The following is a 24,030-nucleotide window of genomic DNA, read 5'->3' as shown; positions in this document are numbered from 1 at the left end:
AAGGATAAAGCTCGCTCTAAGAAATATTTAAGTTTTGTTTAAAATGCAAATATACTCAGCGAAAATAAAAGTATCAAACATTAATTAATCTAGGATTTTCTTAAACGAAATTTTGCAGTTCTATGCTCCGTCTGATATTATTTTTGCATAAAATAACATAATGAGTGCGGTGAACTAAACCAACAATTTTCTGAAGAAAAATGTGCAAACGTGAATAACTTATAAAAATGAACAACACTGTGATGTATATATAGCGTGAGCCCGATTTTAAATCTTAGACTTACGGTCACAATTAAATGTGTTACAAGCCCGTTTCTCCATATCGAGGTCATCACAGTCGCCGCTAGGAGCGGTACAGTTCCGCTTCCGGGCCTGACGCCCGCCATCACATGACCGTGAGCACGCCCCCCACTCCGTCCAGTCAGCAACGTCTGGAAATGAAAATGTATGGGTGATTATGAATTTTACAAAAGTGTATTTGAATAAAGGACGTGCTAATGTTTGTGAGCGCCTTTGCGTGTACAAATGAAGATAAGGACCAAGTGGCAGTGTATGAACGCCATGCGCGTATTAAAAAGGACGGTTAAAGTTATATGTGTTAGTAACATTTAGCCAAGTTTTGTCTACGTTTGAACCAAAACTATTTGTCCGGGAAGCGCTGTTAATAACTTTTCACTAAGGCGTCCCGGTTTCGGTTCCCGACCTGGGCGTATGTGAGTTTGGTTTGTGGCCACCAAGTCGTGTCACAACATTAGACCACACTATATCGTTATATCGTGAGAACGAGAGTGATTAAAAGTGTGTTGTAAGAACTTGTTTTACACTCGTAGCAAAATAAAGTTTAAACTAAAGGTAGGTTTAGTTGTAGGAAACTATAGATAAGCATTAGTGGTCACAAGGTTTGTTGCGTATAACTACTTTTAAAGATGCACTTTTACTCCCATGTAAGATTTACAACAATTAATACAGTTGTTTTAATATACCAAAAAGGGTGAAGAATTGTCAAAACCAATGGTTCTTATGAAGGATAGCGAGTTTATTTTAAAAGAAATGTGCAGAAAACATAGTATTTCTATTTTATAACACAATAGTAAATCACAGTAAATCGTTTAGCATTCACCAATCATTTATAATATTAAATACATGGTTAAAATACAGTTTTAATCTTAAGCGTATCCCAAATGACTTTATGGACAGTGATATGGCAAAACGTGCAATTGTAAATATGATCACTAGAATTGAGAGGTGTAGAGAGACACAGAGTGAAATTGATGATATTTACGAGTATTTATGTGAGGTTATTCTTAAGGAAATGTCAGACAATATCCTCAAATCACATACGTCTCGTAGAACGCAGAAGCGGCGAAAACATACGAAACCGTTCTGGAACGATGAACTGCAATCCCTATGGAACATTTTGTGTAGGAAGGAAAAAGACTTTTTAAGATGTGACAGAAACAACTGCAATAGACAGAGATTGCATAATGAGTATAAAAACGCTCGCAATAAACTGTTACGCCAGACGGAACGAGCATATAGGCGCGCTCAAGCTATTGAAATCGACGAGATCTCGACTTCAAATCAAAATGAATTCTGGCAAAAGATAAAACGTTTAGGGCCAAGAAAAGATTATTCCATACCAATCGAAATAGTCGATAACGACGAAAATGTCTGCAAAAATGAACAAACGGTGTTAAATAGATGGAAAACAGACTTTGAGAAAATTAATAACTGTGATGATACGGGTTCTTTTGACGGAGAGCATTATAGACAATGTTTAAATCATAAGAAAATATTGTTGACCCTCTTTACGCACCAAATGTTATTTTGAATAAAAATGTTTCTATAGAAGAGATAACAAACATTATTATGAGTGCTAAAATGGGTCAGCCCCGGGTTATGACAGAATCCCATACGATGTTCTTAAATTCCCAGTTGTTATTGCCGTTATACAGAAATTGTTTCAGGTAATATTCGATTGTAGTATTATACCATCGATTTGGCGCAAAGCTGTTATTTGCCCCATACTGAAAGACCCAAGCACCGACAAAAGAGTACCACTTCATTATAGAGGAATTAGCCTGTTATCATGCATAAACAAACTGTACACATCATTCTTAAATAAGAGAGTGTCTTCATTTTTAGAATCTAATGACCCTTTGGCTGATGAACAAAACGGGTTTCGGAAGGGTAGATCGTGCGAGGACCACATATTTACGCTTAACAGTATTATTCGCAACAACAAGAACGTATACACTGCTTTCATTGACCTTAAGAAGTGTTTCGATTATGTGGACCGGAAGTTGCTCCTATATAAATTTTGCTCCACAATATTGATGGGAAAGTATACCAGTCCATAAAGAACATTTATGCAAGCTCATCTGCGTGTGTGCGTATTAACAACAGTAGGCTCGCAAACAACGCCACTACAGATTGGTTTGAGTGTACTTCCGGTTTAAAACAGGGCTGCACTTTGTCGCCAACCCTCTGGGCAATATTCGCAAATGATCTTGTACAGGAGATAAAAGATTTAGGCCTTGGTGTGAGCATCGGTACAGACAACATCTCGATACTTCTGTATGCGGACGACATCGTCTTAATGTCAGACACTGAGGACAATTTACAGGCTATGCTGAACGTCATTCACACATGGTGCAAGAAATGGCGAGTACTCATCAACACTAACAAATCGAAGTGTGTACATTTTCGTCAAGGGCGATCGAAACGCAGTGAACACGTGTTCAAAGTAGGCGATAATGTTATAGAAACCGTGGACCATTACAAATACCTGGGGGTGATTTTTGACGAGAAATGCAATTTTGTGTTGAACTGCGATGCATTATCGAAAGGGGCTGGACGTGCACTAGGCGGTTTAATTAACAAAATCCATAACCTCAAGATATTGGTTTTAATACATATGAGAAACTTTTTAATTGTTGTGTATCTCCTATTCTTGATATGGTGCTGCAACCTGGGAATACAAGTCTTTCCAAAGTATTGACAATGTCTGTCATCGTGCTCTAAGGTACTTTTACGGAGTACATCGACTTGCGCCACTGTTAGCTTTATACGGAGACTCTGGCTGGGTTCCCAGTGTGTTTAAACGTAAACTGTCAATATTACGTTTTTGGAACAGGCTATTACTAATGGACAATGAAAGGCTAACAAAGAAAGTGTTTATGTACGATTATAATAGATGTAATAATAACTGGTCTTGTGATGTTAAATCTATATTAATCAGTCTAAATCTTGAGCAACATTTTTATGTAAGATCTTGTTTTGAGCTCTCAAATGTAAATGATCTTATTAGAGACTTATACAGTGAACAGTGGACAAATGACGTGCAGAATGTGAGAAAACTTGGCACTTACAGACAGTTGAAATCCACGTTTAAAAAGGAAGACTATTTATTACTGAATGTACCAAAATATGAACGCTCTCTGTTGTGCCAATTCCGTTTCGGAATTTTACCAATATTAATCGAAACTGGACGCTTTTTTTGGTGAACCCCCCGAAAATAGACTATGAAGACTTTGCAACAGTAACCAAGTTGAAAGTGAAATTCATTTCCATTTACAATGTGATACATATACAAACATTAGAAATAGTTTACTTAATACCACTGATGTTCTAAACGACGTTAGCCTACCATTATCTGATAAATTATGTTCACTTATGCATTCACATCCCAGAAAGATCGCCAAATTTGTAACTAAGGCGTATTTATTAAGAAGAAGTTTGTTGTATTCTTAAAACCAACATATTTTCATATTTCTCGCTAACAACATGTATTACCATGTTTATTTAATTTGTATTATCTGCCATTACTGTTTTGTAATAATGTATATTAATTGACCTTGCTGTAATTATTACCATTTATGTTGTAAGGTGACTTATAGATCCACTGGGCCGGGTGTAAACTATTTTGTCTATATTGCATGATATTATGTATATTGTCCATTACACATGTCACTATAATAAACAATTTTCTTATCTTTACATGGTTACAATCTTGATATCAGTAATTAATATTTTCCATAAATGCATTCTTTAGTAAATAGTTGAAGGTTTATCACTCAAAATGTATATTGTTTATACATGTGTTTTGATTGATTTTGAATACGATTGTCACTTTAAGATTCCTATTTGTGTATATCTATGTCGTTTTGTAATACAATTCATAACTTACAAATACATATTTCATAATCATACACTTATCACATGTAGGCCATATACTTTCATATATTAATTTGCAGTAATACGTCATGGTTATTAAATACGCATATTATCGTTAAGATATCTCTGCTTTGATGATATTACATCATTAAAGGCTCAATGTGTCGAAAATGATTTATGGGCGTTTATTTTAATTTAATGCAGTTTGAAACCAATTCTGTTCAGCTTAATGACTGAAATCAATTAAGCATATATATACGAAAATCTATCTAGTTAATTTGATTTGAAAAGACACAATGTTTTCAAATGTAAATTCAATAAAGCTGTGAAGATTTCATTTAAATAAAATGAAATTTAATTAATTCAGTTTACATATTGCCTTAAAAAAATTCTGAATACTGATTTTAGAGAATTCTTTGTTCATACCGTGAAAATTACCCTAAAATACTAGAAATACTGTAAAACGTCTCTTATTCAATTTTTTTAAATACAACTTAAAACGTTACGTTCGAAATGTTCATTGCACCTCTTTTGCCGTTAGCAATGGCAGTGTGTGTATACCACGTGGTAAATTGCGTCATAAATGCTACGTCGGAAGGCAATATTTTGATTTGAAAAAAGACTTTAAACAAAGATAACTTGACTATTTCTTCACCATTTTAAATAAAACATATCTCAGTCTACGCCACATACGGGGCACTGCATTCGGTCTTTTACCAGAGTTTGATTGAGAGTTTAGTTTCTTTAAACTCTTCGACAAACCTTTTAACAATACGGCTGTCTGACGGAGCACTGTCAAAACATTGTTTTTGAAACAGGTTTGTCGAAGTGTTTGATGAAACTTATGACCTGATCAAATTTGGATAATAAACAAATGCGGGGCTCTTTGAGCGGCATAGAATGCCCTTTGTTTTATTTAAAATGGTGTTGTAGAAGAAAAGTTATATTTGACTTAAGTCTTCATTTTAAGCAAAATGTTACCTTCCGACGAAGCATATATGATGCCATTTATTATGTGGTATACACACACTGAATGGGTTGTGCTTGATTTAAACCATAAAATATGTTTTGAAAATTTAAGTTGTACCCTTTTCAAAATTTCATTTTTACCGAACAACATTCTCAACCATATACAAGTACACGCATGATTTTATGGAATCCACATCTTGTATTTGCATTTCAAACAAATATAGTTAATTGCTTGCAATTGCTTAAATTATCTCTACTTGATTGTTTTGATATTTTGACTTCGGCTTCATAGAAAGACCCACTGTGACTAAAAACGTATTCTAAATGCTTTTATCTACATCCACATTAAATTGGTTATTTCATTTAACAAAAGTACCGCCCCCCCACCCCCCTTAACGGTTAAAACACACAGGTGTCAAACATATTCGATGGTAAACTCATATTTCAACAGTTTCAGTGCATTGGAATTTTACAAATACATGTAAGTTATTTTGTGCACGAACTTTCTCCATTGCCTATAAAGAGCATATTTTTACGAAACAACTCAATGATACTGGCCAGGTTGAAATGCACATACATTGAAACGTGTTTACAGTCATGAAAATGGAACACCTAGAACTATCCCATGCCAAATCCACTGAATTATTTGCCGTTGTAACTGTGAAAATCTTCCATTTAACAAGCCGTTTAACGCAATATTGCTAATGAACAGCTACGTTGTGTCGCTCATGATAGAATGCAACGTGTCAGAAATCTCTAGCGCACTTGCTGAAATTTGCGAAGTATGTGTGTTAAATGTAAACATGTCACATGTGTTTTGTAATGTAAATATGTCTAGACAAGTTTTTAAATGCAATAAACGTGACATAAAGATGGAGCTATGCAAGAAACGTCTTGAATCTTACAAATATTCCGCAGTACCTGGTATCTGGCGCGACCGTAATACGTTCTGTAACTTCACAGTTCATTTTCAGGCATAACAATGGTTTGATTGTAGAATAAACTTCAACGTGATGTCAAATATATAAGGTCCCGCATTTACGATAGTTGTTTTGGAAATACTAAATATTATTAGTTTTTTAGAATGGATTCTAAGAAAACAAAGTGAATTTCATAAATTCACCGGCCACCTTAATATTAAATAATAAAGTGTGGACTAGATAAAGAAAATTATTGGCAACCCATATTCCTTTATTTTGCACTTTCTAAAGTATTTTTTTATGGAATAAATTACCAATACGAAATCAAATTCGTATTTAGTATGTAGTAAGATTGAGTATGATGCCCGTTCAAAAGGCATGAAAAACTCCACTGTAGTGTTCGATAAAAGACAGAAGATTGACACCACCAATAAAAAAAACCTACTGAACTCTGCGTGGGGTACATGTATCAATAATGACATGTTTGGGTCTCATGGTATTGTATAACATACAAACTATGCCGTCTTCAGATCTAAAACAATACAATGAAACTATCAATGAACTGCTGCACGTCTGATTAAAGTGACAACTGCATTATTCTAGTTTCATTGTAATCTTTACAAGGTCTTGAACAGAAGGAAAGCATGCATGTTTTTTGTTGAATATTTATACAAAACGGACGAAATGTGTTCGGTCGATTGTTCATAAGATTAACAAATTATGATTGCATAACAGTTTTTTTTGTTCAATGCGGTAGTTTCGTTCATGTGACCAATTTAATGAATTTCCATACAGTTATTTGTCTGATAAACAAACACAAACGATATGTGAGGATATTAAGTGGTCATATTTAATGGTCATCTCAGCGATACTGCCGCCAGCAGTGGTCTTGAAGTTGTTGTTTGAATACTCTCTGTTACTATCCAAAATACATGCAATTGCATGCAATGTCCTCTTTAAAAGTCACGAGTTAATACCAGAAGGTACCAATCGACGATAAATATAGAAGATGCAAATCGAATTATGCATGAAAGTAAGCAACTGCAGAATGATACCAATGATAATCAATAATTAAACTCCTCAGACAGCCAGGTAATACATACACCAGTCCGATGCTAAAGAAGATGATAATTATAAGCTTTTGACGTTCGATCAAGTTCTTATTGTCATTTGTACCTTTTCAGGAAAATGTTTAAAGTCAACAAAATGATAAAGAAAAAGACACCATGTTTACGTTTTTTATAAAGTAGTTTTAGGAAATTAACAATAATTTTGTAAAATTGTCAATTGTATAATTTTGTATCTGAACACTGTTTTGTTCCGAAGAAGGTACGAAAGAATGTGGAATTTGACTGCAATTCTGTCAAAATTGAAACGAAAACTAGAGAAATATTTGCTTGCAGTGCATGACATGAATTGGGAGTTTAAGTCCTGAAATTAAGTTTAAATAAAATAAAATGGACTTTGTATCTTAATTAATGATCGCAATTGTGGTCTTTAGCAATGCATGCATGGAATTGCAAGGATCTATTATCCGCCGGCGTTAAAAGGCCGGCGTAACATATTACTGCCTTTGTTCGTATTCAAGTGCAATCTGAATGAAGTTCTCACTTTAATAAACACAAACATGCTCAATATTTACAGACCCTTGAATGTGGTATGCCCCTTTCTTTTAAGCTATTTTGTCATATCTTAAGAATCCTTAACTTAATTATATTCAAGTAAATATTTGAACATGCTTGTTCACAATGGTAATAGTGTATTAAACAAAATGGCGATGTGTGTAAAAATGACTAATCTATAATTTGATTGCCTTTTGAGTTGCAACACTATTTTGAATTGCAAAAATGTTCCGCTTCTTTCGATCGCTTCAAATTGTTTCCATCCAATCAAGTACAAATGAAAGCAGACAAACGACCTTGTATAAATAATCATTCAAACACAGTACTTTAGCTTTCCTTTCAGCAATCTAGTTTCCCCAATACTTACCAGCATATATGTATATATAATATCTGTTGTTTCAAATATTTTCATGAAATAGATCATGTTGAAACTTTACGTAGTACATGCAATACCGTTTGGCATTCGACCTAATCAGATTACATGCAACCGTCAGTTGCAACCTGGATTTGAATATTTCTTTTGATGTACCTATAATGTATGTTTGAACGTAGTGCTGATTGTCTTTAAGATGTTTGACTATCATATTGGTTCATATTGAGGAAAAGTAGGGTTGCCCGTTGAATTCTACAAAAGAAAGCACCTTTAAAAGTACTCAAACCCATCATAGCATGCTGTTTGAGCATCACTTTCACTGAGGGAAATAAATTGCCGTAGTTAGCTAATGAATGCCACCGTTTACACCCGACACAAGTGTGTTTCCATTTTGAAATTGCTACCCATAAGGGAGGGAAGAAGTCGAAATTTTGTTTGGGTTTCTATCAATGAGATAACTGACTGAGGCCTATGAAAGCAAATTTCGAATGGTCGCATGCAGCGCATAATAATAAGATGTTTAAATATCTATGAACGACTCACAGCGCATAACCAGCGGGTGGTTACAAAGAAATCACCGAACCGGGAAAATTGTTGATATACATCGTATATAAATTAGAAATGATGACTACATATCAGTAGATATATCGTTTGGTATATTAAACCTATTTAATCTCATCTTAGCATCGACTATAAGGTTGCAATATCGCACAATATCAATATATTTTACACGTATGAAATAAGAATGATTCATGCATACAGAATACAATTATGGTGTGCTTTTGTTAAACATAACCAATTTTATTAAAACGAACCTGCATTTCATAACGATATGCATATACTATTGATTAAACTTCTAACTTGCATTATATTGCCTTCAAGTTGTATTATAGATCGCGAAACATTGCAAAAAGCACGGACTGTAGTCATAAGAAGCACAACTGAATTAATTAAATACAAGTTGTGCCTTCATATTGCACTACATCTAGGAGCATAAATACATTAGATATCATCATACTCTTTAGCTAAGTTTGCTATCGCTGTCACTGCTTGAAATACTACCTTATTAAATATATTGTCATGGCTACTCAACAAGACAATCTTAACTCTTTGCATAAAGAGAGGTGGCTCATCTCTTAAACAAATAACAAGTTAAACAAATCAATTATCTTTAACACACACATGCAACGAATTGTTGTTTTGCTGTCGTCATCAAATTGATAATCAGCATAATAATAATAATAATAATAATAATAATAATAATAATAATAATAATTACCATTACTTCCGTACTTTTTTTTATCTTCTCATATACAACTGTTTGTTAAAATGCGAATAGAAAAGCTTTTAGGAACGTTCTGAATAGCTCCTACCATATTGCTAACCACCAAGACTCTTAAAAAATGATGAATACAAACAATTTAAACTGATTTGCAGGTTTTTGATCATGTTCGGTGCGTCACTAGTTGATGATGCAAAAACCTTTTCTAATTTCGCATTAAGCAATTTAAAACACATTCAGTTTTTGAATATCATGAAAAATCATCTGAAAAACATCACTATTGTAGTTAAATAACACACATTGTTTTCATTTTTTATGAGAACACATTACGTTCTTTAGTCGTAATACTATTGGCATTCTTTTCAACTGCATGGTGTCCAACTGGCAGGATTTTGTCAGATTTGTATTTACTGCTGCCTTGTAAAAAACATTCAAAATGGTTCTCAAACGTTAAGAAACCTTTATTTAGATGTGTTTCAAATTGATCAAATAATTTTTACTTTATTAACGTCGATAAATAAATATATGAAGAAAAGATATAATCGAACAGCGCCAACTGGCGTGAAACTGGTATGGCAAACTAGTGTGGTAAATTAATATAACTTTATAATTTCATATCACTAAAATGGATTGAAATTAAAGGATATTGTGTTATAAAAATGTTTGTACCGTTAAGCAAAAATAAATTACTATGAAAGTGAGTTTTTTTCTTCCGGTAAAAGAAGATCACTTATGGGCCATATTTTTCAGTACATTTGTGAATATCAATAATCAACCGTTAAGCCTAGTGGCAGTTATTAAATATTAACATCATCGTTATCATAATTTTCATCATTATCATTTATCATTTTCAGTCGAAACATATCAAAAATGATTCATAGACGGTTATTTCAATTTTATGCAGTTTGAAAGCTATGAAAATTAAATGAATAAGTTAACTACTTTAATTAAAATATAGGCAGAATGTAGTGATGAATCACATGGATAAATTTATTTTTAAATGTGCAGCTGTTTGCAAATACAGGTTTTATGACAACAAGGGTGTTTGACTGTACGATTTATAAACGACACTGACTTCTGGCGCGCTCTACTTTGCAATGGTTAAAGATTGTAAATTGCAAAAACATTTGTTTTGTGTAAGTTCATACTAACAATCTTTAAGTCTTTTTGTGGTCTACATTATATTTTGTAATATACCCACTAAAATGGCCAGCTATTGAATATATCTACCACTTCGCCTGAATGAATTCAATAACGGCTGAATGTACTGAGAAAAAAGTGCCTTCTCATTGGGCGAAATATACAGAGTGAGCCACCTTTCTTTCTGGTCGAAAAGTGCATGTTCCCTTCATAGAAAATATTAATTTTGTACGATTAATAATACAAAGCCATTTACATTAATCATTTTTAGTGGTTTTAAATTTTGATTGAAATAGTTTACTTAAATGATTTACCATATTAATTTTACACTGACGGCGCCGTTCGATTACATGCCTGCTATATTAGCATTCATCGTAAAGAAAGTGAACATTATTTCATTCAATTGACTCCTATCCCGTCTATAGAAGGTAAATAAAGGTTTTAAAACTCTTGAGATCTCCTAAAGAGGGTTGTGATTGTGTTAAACAAGGCAGCAGTGAATATAAAGGTGACAAAAGTCTACCATTTGGACACGTTAAGTACTATTGAAGTGAAAGGAATCTCGGCAGTTTGAGGCTTGAAAAACTAAATGCCTCCCTTTCTCAAATAGATGGGAGGTATTTACCGATAGCATGTCTTCGGGTGTTAAACATTTTGCTTGAATTCAATTTTAAAATCTGATTGTATTTTAGTTTCTTTTAATGTAAATTGTAAATAGAAACGTCTTTGTATATAACAAATTAATATTTTCACAGTTTCAGTGCGTTGGAAAGTTAAGAAATACATGCAGCATGTATCAATTCGACTTAAGTGGACGATCATCCTAGCTTGCCACAAAGAGAACATATTTTGAGAAATCAACTCAATGAGATTGGTCATGTTTGACATGCACATACATTTACACATGTTCGCAACAAATAGTTTTGATAGAACACCTAGAACAATCTCATGCGAAATCCACTGAATTATTTGCCATCCAAACTGTAAACATATTCTGATTAACAAGCCGTTTAACGCAAAATTGCTAATGTGAAGCTACGTACTGTCGCTTATGATACCATGCCGCGTGTCAGAAATACCCAGTGCACTTGCAGAAACTTACAACGTATATGTGTTAAATTTAACGATGTACTATGGTTTTGTAATGTAAACATGTCAAGACACGTTTTTAAATAAACGTGACACAAAGGTCGAGCTATGTGCGAAACGTAATAAAACATACAAATATTCCCGCGTTATCTGGTATTGGTCGCGACCGTAATACGTTCCGTAACTTTAGAGTTCATTATCCGGCATAATAATTGGTCCATTGTGGAATAAACTCAAGTGAGGTATGATATATGAAGTCCGGCATTTGCGATAGTATTTTGGAAATATGCGTAATATTATTGGGTTTTCAGAAAGGATGCCTTAGAAGGAAACTAACTGAATTCCTTTATTCACCTGTCGCTTTAATATTTAATAAAAATGTGTGGTTTGGGCGAAGAAAAGAATATGATGAATAATCATGGGCAACCAATATTCCTAGATTTTACAGTTTTGAAAGTATTCCCTTGTTGTTCTATGTGAAATTAAATTCCAAGTTTTAGTATATTGTCTGTTCAAAAGGCATGAAAAATTCCATAGTAGTGTTCGATGAAAGACAGAAGATTGACACCACGAATAAAACTGTGCGTGGGGTATAGGTATCAATACTGACATGTTTGGGTCTCAGGGTATTGTATAACATGCAAACTATGCCGTCTTCAGATCTAAAACAATACAATGAAACTATCAATGAACTGCTGCACGTCTGATTAAACTGACAACTGAACTATTCTAGTTTCATTGGAATTTTTACAAGGCCTTAATCAGGACGAAAGCATGCATGAAGTTGGTTGCACGTAAATAAAACGGACGAAATCATAAGGTCGTTTGTTTATAAGATAACATAAATTAATATTGTATAAAAGGCAGTTTAATATGACCATATTTAAGATTTCACAATAATTATTTATTCGAACAATCACAAACGACATGTGTGGATATTAAGTGGTCATCTCAACGATACTTCCGCCAGTAGTGTTATTTTTAGTTGTTGTTTTAAAATTCTCTGTTACCATCCAAAGTGTAACGTTGCATAAAACATCCTCTTTAAATGTCAGAATGCACAATTCGACGGGTTAATAATTACCACAAGGTACAAACATCTTCTATATGTATGGTCCATTGGTACCTTCTGGTATTAATCCTTCGAATTGTGCTTAACGATTAAACAATTGTGCTTTAATTAAGCAACAGCAGAATAATACCGATAATACTCTATAATGAAACTCATCAGACAGCCAGGTAGTTCACACAAGTGTCCCATGCCAAAGAAGATTATTTTTATTAGCTTTTGACTTTCGATCAACTTCATATTGTCATTTGTACATTTAATGAAATTAATTATGTTTAACCCAACCAAATTATAAAGACAATGACACCATGTTAAAGTTTTAAAAAAAAAGTATTTTTGGGGAAATGAACAAAAGGTTTGCAAAAATGTAACATATTTTGTATCTGCACACTGATTTATTTGGAAGGATTCACGAAAAAATGTGGAATTTGACCGCAATTATGTCTGAATTGAAACGAAATCTAGAGTAATATTTACTTGCAGTGCATGTCATGAATTGTGATTGTTATTACCGAAATTAAGGTTGAATGAAATAAAATGTAAATAGATTTTGTATCTTAATTAATGATCGAAATTGTGGTCTTCAGAAAAGCGTGCATTAAATTGTGAGGTTCTATTGTACGGTGGCGTTTAAAGGCAGGCGTTAAATATTACTGCTTTTGTTCATATTTAAGTGCAATCTTAATTTATTTCTTACTTTAATAATCCTAACAAGGCTCAATATTTACTGAACCTTCAATATGGTATGCCCCTTTCGTTTCAGCTTTTTTTACATATATTTAGTGGTTTTAACTTCATTATATTAAAGTTAATATTTGAACATGCTTGGGGTTTCACAATTGGTAAAAGTGTATTAAACAAAATGGCGATGTGTGCACAGATGACTAAATCTTTAAATAATTTGCTTTTTTTATAATCAAGCGTTTATGAATTGCAGAAAAAGCTGATTCTTTTGATCTCTTTAAGTTATTTTCTTTTGTTTCAACTCTTGTCAGATTTTGAAAGTCTACATCAAAATGTGTTTCCAGATAATTACTGTCACTTTCAGCATTATTCAAACAGAGATAATCTGTTCAAGCCTATAATGTGTCTTTAGAGATAAAAATCTTGAATAAATTTATAATTAGAACGTCCATTTCAGCTATTCAGCGATAAACTTTAAGTTTTGTTTACTCTTTTTCAATAATGCAAGCGAAATTGAGGAATATAAACCATTGATTTATTGTGACAAATACCTGAGTAAATCATGGTATTTAGACATGCACATCCATACTTAAATTCCTTCGCCACTGTACATCGATAACTTAATAAAATAGATTGAATGCCCTGCGATGATGTCGTTAACATTCAATTTTTTTTTTTAGATATATGTGATTGGGTTAACACTGTGTCATACGCATACACCCCCTAAATGTTGGAAACCAAAACGAGGCCCATGCGGCAGTTCTTTGAACATATATCCTCGTAAGTATGGGGAATACATGTAACCAGGGTTTGAATCTTTCATTTCATTGTACTTTTAACGTTTGTTACCTAATAATACTTGATAAACATACCTATTTTTTATATAGTATATATGCACTGTGCTGTTTGTGGAATTTTGTGTTGTCGTTCCATGTTTCTTGTTTGTGATGTTTTGTTTTTGTGCTCTATGTCTTTGGCGTTTACCCAGTGCCATTAAACGGGGTTTATGTTTAAACTGTTGGTTACTGAGCTTGTTTCTGTTGTTTTTTCACATAAGTATTGAACGAAACCATTGATTGTCTTAAGGATTTTTGACTATCATAAAGTTTCAAATTGAGGAAAAGTTGGGGTGTTCCATTGAATATTCTCAAAACCATCATAGCCAGCTGTTTGGGCCCCAAATCACTGAGGGAAATAAATTGTAATATTTAGCCACTGAATGTCAGCATTAAAACCAACTCAAATGTGTTTCCATTTTGAAATTGCTACCCTAAGAGAGGGACGAAGGCGAACATTTGCTTAGCTTTTTATCGATGAGATAACTAACTGCGGCCGTTGAAGGCAAATTTTGAATGGTCGCATGCAGCGCATTTTAATAAGATGTTTAAACATCTATGAACGACTCTCAGCAAAATACAAGCGGGTGGCTACACAGAAATCACCGAACAGGGAAAATTGTTGATATACCTCCTTTATAAATTAGAAATGATGACAACGTATCAATAGATATATCGTTTGGTATATTAAACCTTTTTCATCTCATTTTAGCATTAACTATAAGGTTGCATTATCTCACATTATACATATATTTTTCGCCAAAGAGTTCATAATGATTTATGAATACAGAATACCATTAAGGTGCGTTTTTTGTTAGATATAACCCTTTTTATAACGGCTATATTGGTGTAAAACTGGTATGGAAAATTAGTGTGGTAAATGAATATAACTTTATTATTTCAATTTACTGAAATAGTTTAAAATGAAACGATATTGTGTTATAAAACGTATTATAGAGTTTAGCAAAATCATCATTGATTAAAAGTGAGTTGTTCCTACTGTCGGAAAATATCACTTATGGATCAAATTATTCAGTATATTGATAAGCAACCGCAAATGCTTGTAACTGTAATTAAATACCAACATTATCGTTATCATAGTTTTCATCATTTTAAGTTTAAATGTATCAAAAATGATTTATGAACGTTTATTTCAATTTCATGCAGCCATGAAATTTAAATGAGTGAGTAAAATACATAATTTTTCTATTCAAGTAGAATTTAATGCTTTATTACATAATTAATGGTATTTTAAAATTCGCATCTGTTTGCAGATACAGTTATTTTGACAACAGGAGTGTCAAATGACCAAGGTTCGACTGTACAATAATTGGCGCTCTACTTTGCAATTGTTAGTATTGTTCGTACAAAAACGTAAGGGTTTGCTGTTACACAGTCGAATTACCATTTGATTTGTGTAAGATCATATTAACATTTTATAAGTATCCTTGTGGTTTACATACTATTATATAAACTACCCACTAACTGGGCCAGCCATTGTTTATATCTACCGCTTTATCTGAATGGATTCAAATATCGGTTGACTGCTGATCTACTGAAAAAATTTTTTTGGGAACTTGAGAAAATTGTGGCTTCTCATTGGACGAAATATTATGTTCACCACTGAACTTGGTTTCAAAATAACTATAAAGGAAGGATTAATGCGGAGTGAGTCACATATTTTCTGGTCGGATAGTGCAAGTTCTCTACCTAGACGATATTAATTTTGTACAATTAATAATATAAAGCATTACAAAGCATACATTCACATTTAATCTTGTTAAGTTGTATTAAGATTTTGATTTAAATAGTTTACACAAACGATTTACCATATTAATTTTACACCGACGGCGCCGTTCGATTACATGCCTGCTATTTTAGCATTCATCGTTAAGAAAGTGAACATTTTTGCATTCAATTGACTCCTTTACCGTCTATAGAAGGTAAATAACGGCTTTAAAACTCTTGGAATCTCCTGAAGGGGGTTGTGAATGTGTTGAACAAGGCACCAGTGAATACGAAGGTGACAAAAGTATTCCATTTGGACCCGTTAAGCACCATTTAAGTGAAAAGAATCGAGGTAGTTAAAAGCTTGAAGAACTATATGCTTCCCTTCCTCAAATAGATGGAAGGTATTTAACGATATTGTGTCTTCAGGGTTAAACATTTTGCATAAATTCAAATTTTAAAACTGATTGTGTTTTTAATTGCTTTTAATGTTAATAAAGGGGTTTGCATGTAACAAGTAGCAGGAATACTTTACTATTGAAATGGGCTTAAATATTTTCTTATATAAGTATTTAATGATCAATTGAGCAGGGTGTATGATGTTAACAGTGCTGATGCTGCTACTGCTGATTGTGATTATGCTTTTGCTATTTCTGCTGCTGCTGCTGCTGATGGTGATAAAGCTGATGATGATTTTGGGAACAGGTTTATTGCGTCTGCAAATAAAAATGACGGAGATAATAAAAATGACGACAGCGATAATGAAATTGATACCACTTATTCTGTCATGTTTACTTAGTTAAAGCAGTCAAGATTTGAAATAACAAGGCTTCTACTGTCCTTAAATCTATAAAAGCCTAAATCACCATTAAATGGTAATTGATGGTGCTTAATCACTAGACGTATTTGCAGAACTGTTTAAAACAGAGACTTTGGTAAACACAAAACAGAACCAAATGCTAACGTCGATGCATGTATAGAAACGCTTTAGGAAATGGACCAATCCTCTTCGTAAAAATACATAAAAGTATTAGAGTATTAAAAAATGGATCGTATTACCCCTCTCATCATGGATAAACATCAATCATTTCCCAAATGATAAAAAAAAACAGATTAATTAATTAAGACGGGTAAAGTAAAGGTAACTCCTTTATAAGGGAGTTAAAATCTGTTTGCTAATAACCCTACTCACGGTATGACAAAGGGTCGATAGTTCAGAACATTGTTCAAATTAACAACGTTGTTAACGGAATCGTTGTTAACTCTTTACTGTTCTGGATTTTTTTGCACATATTTGTGATATGCAGTATTTCTAACAAGATTTGAGACAACTGTTTGCACTTTTTCATATCACAATATTTAGCATATCATGAAATGTTTCACGTTTGAACGTTTACAACATCATATGTTGTTAACTTTAAGAAAGTTCTGAACAACTGGACCAATGTTTCTCTTTAGGAAATGGGTTAAATTTAACAAACAAGCAAACCTTCAGAGTATTTTTCATTAATTATTTACTTTGAATTCGAATCCGTTGGTTGAAACTATTTCTAAAATGTAAAATGGCCAACTTATAATTGATGCTAAGATGAGGAGAAATTGGTCTAATCTACCAAAAGAAATATCTATTGATATGTAGTGATCATTTAAAATTTATATGAGAGGTAAGTCAACTCTTTTCTCTGATTTTCCTACTAGACACCCGCTGGTTGTTTGCTGTGAGTCGTTCATAGATGTTTAAATACCTTATTCAAATGCCTGCGTGCGATTATTTGAAACTTGGTTTCAAATATTACCTTTGAAGGCCTAAATCAGTTATGTCATTGATAAAAAAATATCCGCGATGTTCAACTACGTCCCTCTCTGAGGTAGTATTTAAAAATGGAAACTCTTGTGCAGAGTGTTAATTTTGTCTTTCAGACGTTAAATTCGACAGTTTATTTCCCGCAGAGATTTTGAGGCTCAAACAACAGTCTATTTTCACTTTAAGGACATCAAAGATGATTCCTTTGGTGGAATTAAAAAGACGATTGGACACGGGTTCTTTTGTAAAGTTTGAATAGCGATTTTCTCATTTTGCAAAGAAATAAATGTCAAATATTTTAAAGAGATAAGCAGCGACTATATGTAATGCAAACATTAATCATATTTAAACATTACATAAACAGGGATAATGACTCCAATCCAGTTCGAAGGGGATCATATCACGAACTTTGATGAATATTTAATTGATGAAATACAGAAACTAGCTCAGTAGCTGAAAGGTTAAACACAAACCCCCTTTAATGGCACAGGGTAAACGCCAAAGACATAAAACACAACTACAAATAATCACAAACCAGAACATGGAACAACAGCACAAAACACCACAAACAAAACGGTTCATATATACTATATAAAAAATCTAGGTGTATCAATAAAGCCGATTTCCAGAATGTATATCGAGTATACAACATTTAGTTGATTTTTATACAACAATTCTCTTATTTTAGTTCTGTTTCACTTACCCTTACGGCTTAATATACATGTTTTTGAAAAAAAGCGTTGATTCTATTTTCATAGCGACATTGCAATTTCAATATTTGCATTGTGTTGTTCACTTCTTATTATATGTTAATATCTTCTGGTAAATGTAAAAATGAAAAGAAACCACACTTGTGTATACATTATATGATACTGTAAAAGTGATTTTTATCTTAATATTGGTATCAAAGTCCATTACCTGTGGCCTTTTGTCTATTATCGGTTACCGAAATACCGGGTGTAGCCGCGAATGACACAATGTTTGTAAACCGTTCAGATTTATCCGGACATATGACTGTTTGTTTAGGACATCATCGCAGGGCATTTAATCTATTTTAACAAGTAATCGATGCATTATGGCAAAGGGGATGTGAGTAAGGATTTGCATGTTCAAATATCAGGATTTACTTTGATATTTGCCACTTAAATGAACGTTTTATGCGTCTCAATTTCGCTGGCATTATCAAATAACGCGTAATAAAAAGTTAAGCTAATCCTTAAATATTTGAAACTGACGGTCTTTATTTGAATTTTATTCATTACGTGGATTTTGGAGAACAAATTATTGGCTATAATAGATTGTCTCTGTTTAAATAATGATGACGGTAACAATAAATTTACAGTGTTTAATCTTTGAACATAATCCTGTAGAAAAATTATAGCAAAATATTGGTTCGTATAGAGCCTCAATATCTTAAAACTTAATAATTTAACTTAAAGAGATTGAAAGAACCAGCACTTTTTGCAACATAAAACGTTTTGCTATGCAAAAATGTACATCATTGAAAGATTTAGTCATCTGTATACACATTGCCACTTTGTTAAATACACTTAAAAGAAATAGTCATTCAAGATTTAAGACTCTGTATGTATGAAGCCATGTTAGTGTTTATATAAGTGAGTAATGGATTCAATTGCACATGAGTACAAACAAAGCTAGTAATTTTTAACGCCTGCCTTTTTCGCCAACAAACAATAGAACAATAGAACCACCTTTGTTCGACCTGCGTTAATAATATAAAATAATATATATTCTACAGAATTAAAAATTAAAAAATAATGTACAGATACAAAATTTTCATTATCGGCAAACTTAGTAAACATTTCCGAAAAAAGATGCAACTTCATTAAGTATACGTTAAACATTGAAACTATTAACGAATTGCCGCCTGCGAACAACGAAAACCTATCTCTTTGTACCCCATATCTTCTAATACTTCTTTGTTGTGTAGTTGACCGAAATGTCTGTAATGTAATTTTGAATGACTGTTGTTACAAACGTCACCATGATAAAAAAAGTGCACGTGTGTTTGGTCTTAATTTGTATTGTCTTATATAAATTGACCAAATAACTTTCGGTCGTTATGAGTAATTAAAAACGTGCACCCAGACTTACCGATCAAGTAAAAATGCCACAAACATTAAAATAGAAGGTCATTTAAAACAGACATTCAACGGTTCATTGATAGTTTTATTTTATTGTTTTAAATCTTGGGACGGCTTCGTTGGCAATGAAATGCGAACTAAAATGGTATGTTTCAATATATATACCAAAATTTAGTAGTTTTTTTTCTGCAAGCCAAAGATAATATCGGCAGTTTAACGCTTGGAGAACTACATGCGTTCCTTTTTTCCGATAGACAGGAGGTATTGAACGATATTGTGTGTATAAAGTTAAATATTTTGTATGAATAACATTTTTAAACTCATTTTGAATTGCTATTATGTTAATAGAAATGCCAGCATTATATGCCTGCTATATTAGCATTCATCGTAAATAAAGTGAACATTATTTAATTTATTTTCATTAAATTGACTCAACCCCGTCAATGGAAGATCAATAAAGGTTTTCAACCTCAAGAGATCCACTGGAGAGGGTTTTGATTGTGCTTAACAAGGCAGTGGTGAATACAAAGTTGACAAAAGTAAACCATTTGGACACCTTAAGAAATTTTCTGTTGAGCTACAAAGTTTAATTCTGGTGCGTTTCTTATAAGTTAGTCCTCCTTAGTTAGTGACCCCCTCCCCTTTCCTCCGCATCGACTAGTGCTAGTTCCTTAGTTAAATGATGTTTAATTATTACAATAAAAATACAAACCTGGTTTGATTTAAGATGATTGAAGATTTGCAGAAGATGATGATAATGATGATGATGATGATGATGATGATGATGATGATGATGATGATGATGGTGATGATGATGATGATGATGATGATGATGATGATGCATATTATAATGGTGGTGGTGGTGGTGGTGGTGATGATGATGAGGAGGAGGAGGAGGAGGAGGAGGAGGACGATGACGACGACGACGACGACGATGATGATGATGATGATGAAGATGAGGTTGACAAAAATGCATTCATATCACCTGTTTTGTAAAATTAACTTAAAGCAGTCAATATCTGAAATAATATATATAGAAGCCTAAAATAACACTTAATGAATTGTGATGACGCAATGGCGTATTTGCAGAACTATTGGAAACTGACTTTAGTAAACACACAACACTATCCAAATGATACATCAAGATAATGTATTGACACGTTTTAGAGATGGACCATTCCTCTTTATAAATCCTCAAGGTATTAACCCCACTCATTATGACAATTTTATTGATAATGAAACCGTTGAAACCGTGACATCATTGACACACATATTCAACTACTACGATATTCTACTGAAACTGTTGGAGAACATTGTATTTTAAAATGAGTATACATGTACAGTAAGTATTTATATAGTCGTACTATATACTCGTTGATGTATCTCAAATGAATGCACAAGCTAATATTTCAATATTTAAGTAGTCTTCTTAAACGACTTGCAATGTTTTGCCTTTCAAGGCGATCATTTGAGGCAGAACAACGCAAGTGACCATTTCAATCCATTTGTTACGCACATGGTTAGCAAATTCATGTTCCTCTTAAGAACAAGTTAAATATAAAGATAGCACTCTCTAAATGAAATCATACTCGTCCTTTCTTAATCATCCCGAATTCGTTGGATAAAATTATACGAGGAGGAAAAGAACTTTTATAAACAGAAAGACATATCTATTGTTATGCGAGGCATAATTTATTATTTTTATACGAGGTACATAAACAATCTTTCTCTGTCCGGTGAATTTCTTTGTAATCAACCGCTCGTTTAAGGATGTTCGCTGCGTGCGAACATTTAAAATTTGCGTTCAGATACTAAGAATAAAGCATCACTCAGTTATGTCATGAAAAGGTATACAATTATTTCAACTTCGTCCCTCTCTAAGCAGTTTCATACTTGAAAGATTTAAAAGCTGCCGTCAGTGGTTAAGTATGACATATTATTTCCCGTAGAGATTTTTAGGCTCGAACAGCAGGTTATCTTGGAATTAAGGACATCAAAGATGATTCATTTGGTGGAATTGAAGAGACGATTGGACACGTCTACTTTTGTAAAGAAGGAATGACGATTTCCTTGTTTGGAAATAAATAAAAGTCGAACATCTTAAAGTGACAAGCAGCGAATATTTTCAATACAAACATTTATCGTACTTAAAAATTCAATAAACAGAGGTAATGATTCCGATCCGGTTTGAAACGGATCATTTTGTGTACTCTTATTATCGAACTCAAATACAAAACATACCGGTATAATGGTTTTGATCCAGTTTGACACAGACCATTTCACTAATTCTGTTGAAGGCGATTGCCAAACGTGCATCGAGTGCACGGCATTTAGATATGTGTATACAGTGGTTATCTTAGTCATTACTTCTGTTGCATTTACTGTATATGCTTAGATATATGCAAACAAGATTTACATGCATTGCGATATTAATCTCAAATTCATTCATGCCATGTGTATACCTCCTTTCATAAAGGTTGCAGTTTATGATTTACGGTGATTTAATGAGATTTCCCTGTGAAATAACAATGATATTCCACGGTTTCAAACAGTGAAATATCAATCTAAATTTTTATTAATTTTAGCACGCTCTTTTTAATCGAATTTCTACATGTTTAATGTGCGGACATAATTTTAACGACGTCATTTCCGAAAGTATGTTACGTTTGCATGCAATTTGGAGACTAATTTTAGAAAAACAAACAAGTAACCGTCCTTGTTGGCATTAAATAAAAAGAAAAACATGTTTCAGTGCAAGATTACAATATATTTCACTCAAGAACACCAAGTCAGCAGTTGACTTGTTGCTAGGCCACTAGTGGAATGTACCTCTTGGTAAAGCACCATGTAAAACGTTACTTTACATAAATAAGTTTCGGCAGAAAAGCGCAAATATATTCACAAACCAAGAACATTAACATATTACTATTTATATTGGGTCGCTCAGTTTCTAGTGTGTGTTCATATCTTAATGACCCATCGGTAATGGAAATATAAAACTTAGCCACACCTTTGTATGCATTTCAACTTTTTGTTTTGTTTTAAATGACATACTGTGATAACGACTATTATTTAAACATTGGTATAACAGTCCGCTTACTGCAATATCCTGGGCTTAATATTGCAAGCAATAATACCGGGGGTAGCCGCGAATTACACAATGTTTACCCGATCGTATTTATCTGGACTTTCAAATGTTTGTTTATGACATCATCGCAGTGCATTTAATCTATTTTAACATGTAATCGATGTTTTATGGCAAAGAGGATGTGATTATGGATTTGCATGTTCAAATATCAGGATTTACTATGATATTTGTCACCCAAGTATAATATGTATGTGTCTCAATTTCGCTGTCATAATCAAATAACGCGTAATAAAAAAGTTAAGCTTATCCTTAAATATCTGAAACTGAGTGTTTTCATTTGAGTTTTATTGATAATTAAGATTTTGGAAACAAATTATTGGCTTTAATAAACGGCTGACATTTTAAATCATGTTGACATTGACTATAAAGTTACAGTGTGTTATAAGAACATCTTATGGTTTTTTAACAAACTTTTGTTTTTAGTAGAGCCACAAAATCTGACAAGAGTTAAATCATATGTAAAGGCGCAGGTGAGATCGAAAAGTCCAGCACATTTTTGCTATTTCAAACAGTTGTACAATAAAAAGGCAAACAGTTTAAAGATATAGTCATCGTTATACACATCGTCATTTTGTTTAATTCACTATTATCATTGTGAACAAGCATGTTCAAATATTTACTAAATATAATTAAGTTAAAAACATTAAAGATATGAAGAACATCTAAAAAGAAAGGGGCAAACCAGGTTCAAGAGTCTGTAAATATTGAGCCATGTTAGTGTTTATTAAAGTAAGAACTTCATTCAGATTGGACTTGAAAAAGAACAAAGCTAGTTATATGTTACGCCGGCCTTTTAACGCCGACGGATAATAGAACCTTGCAATTTAATGCATGCTTTGCGAAGTACCACAATTTCGGTCATTTATTAAAATACAAAGTATGTCTTATTTCATTGGATTTTATTTTTCAAAATATATCATTTGCTCTGCAAATACACCTTTCAGTGTATTTCTCTTTGATTTTGCAGCTAAATTCCACATTTTAAATCTGTCTCGATCTTTCTGCAAAATAATGTAGTTAGTTACTGTTATATTTTGTAGCAATGTGTTGATCTTTGGGCAAGTGTGAGATTGAATGCTCTAAAA

General features: G+C 32.9%; 1 protein-coding gene across 3 annotated transcripts in view; it reads right to left on the bottom strand.

Annotated features, from left to right (window-relative positions):
* The window catches only part of LOC128236152 (uncharacterized), a 57,116-nt gene that overhangs the window by 10,803 nt on the left and 22,283 nt on the right, over positions 1-24,030 (bottom strand). For all 3 annotated transcript variants that reach the window (XM_052951024.1, XM_052951026.1, XM_052951023.1), the window contains exon 3: positions 285-431. In XM_052951024.1, the coding sequence (XP_052806984.1) occupies positions 285-431 (147 nt within the window). The remainder of the gene's footprint in view (positions 1-284; positions 432-24,030) is intronic.

The sequence above is a fragment of the Mya arenaria genome, chromosome 5 (genome assembly GCF_026914265.1).
Source record: "Mya arenaria isolate MELC-2E11 chromosome 5, ASM2691426v1".
Taxonomy (NCBI): domain Eukaryota; kingdom Metazoa; phylum Mollusca; class Bivalvia; order Myida; family Myidae; genus Mya; species Mya arenaria.
The sequence above is the reverse complement of the archived record's forward strand: the minus strand, read 5'-3'. Positions and strand labels throughout refer to the sequence as shown.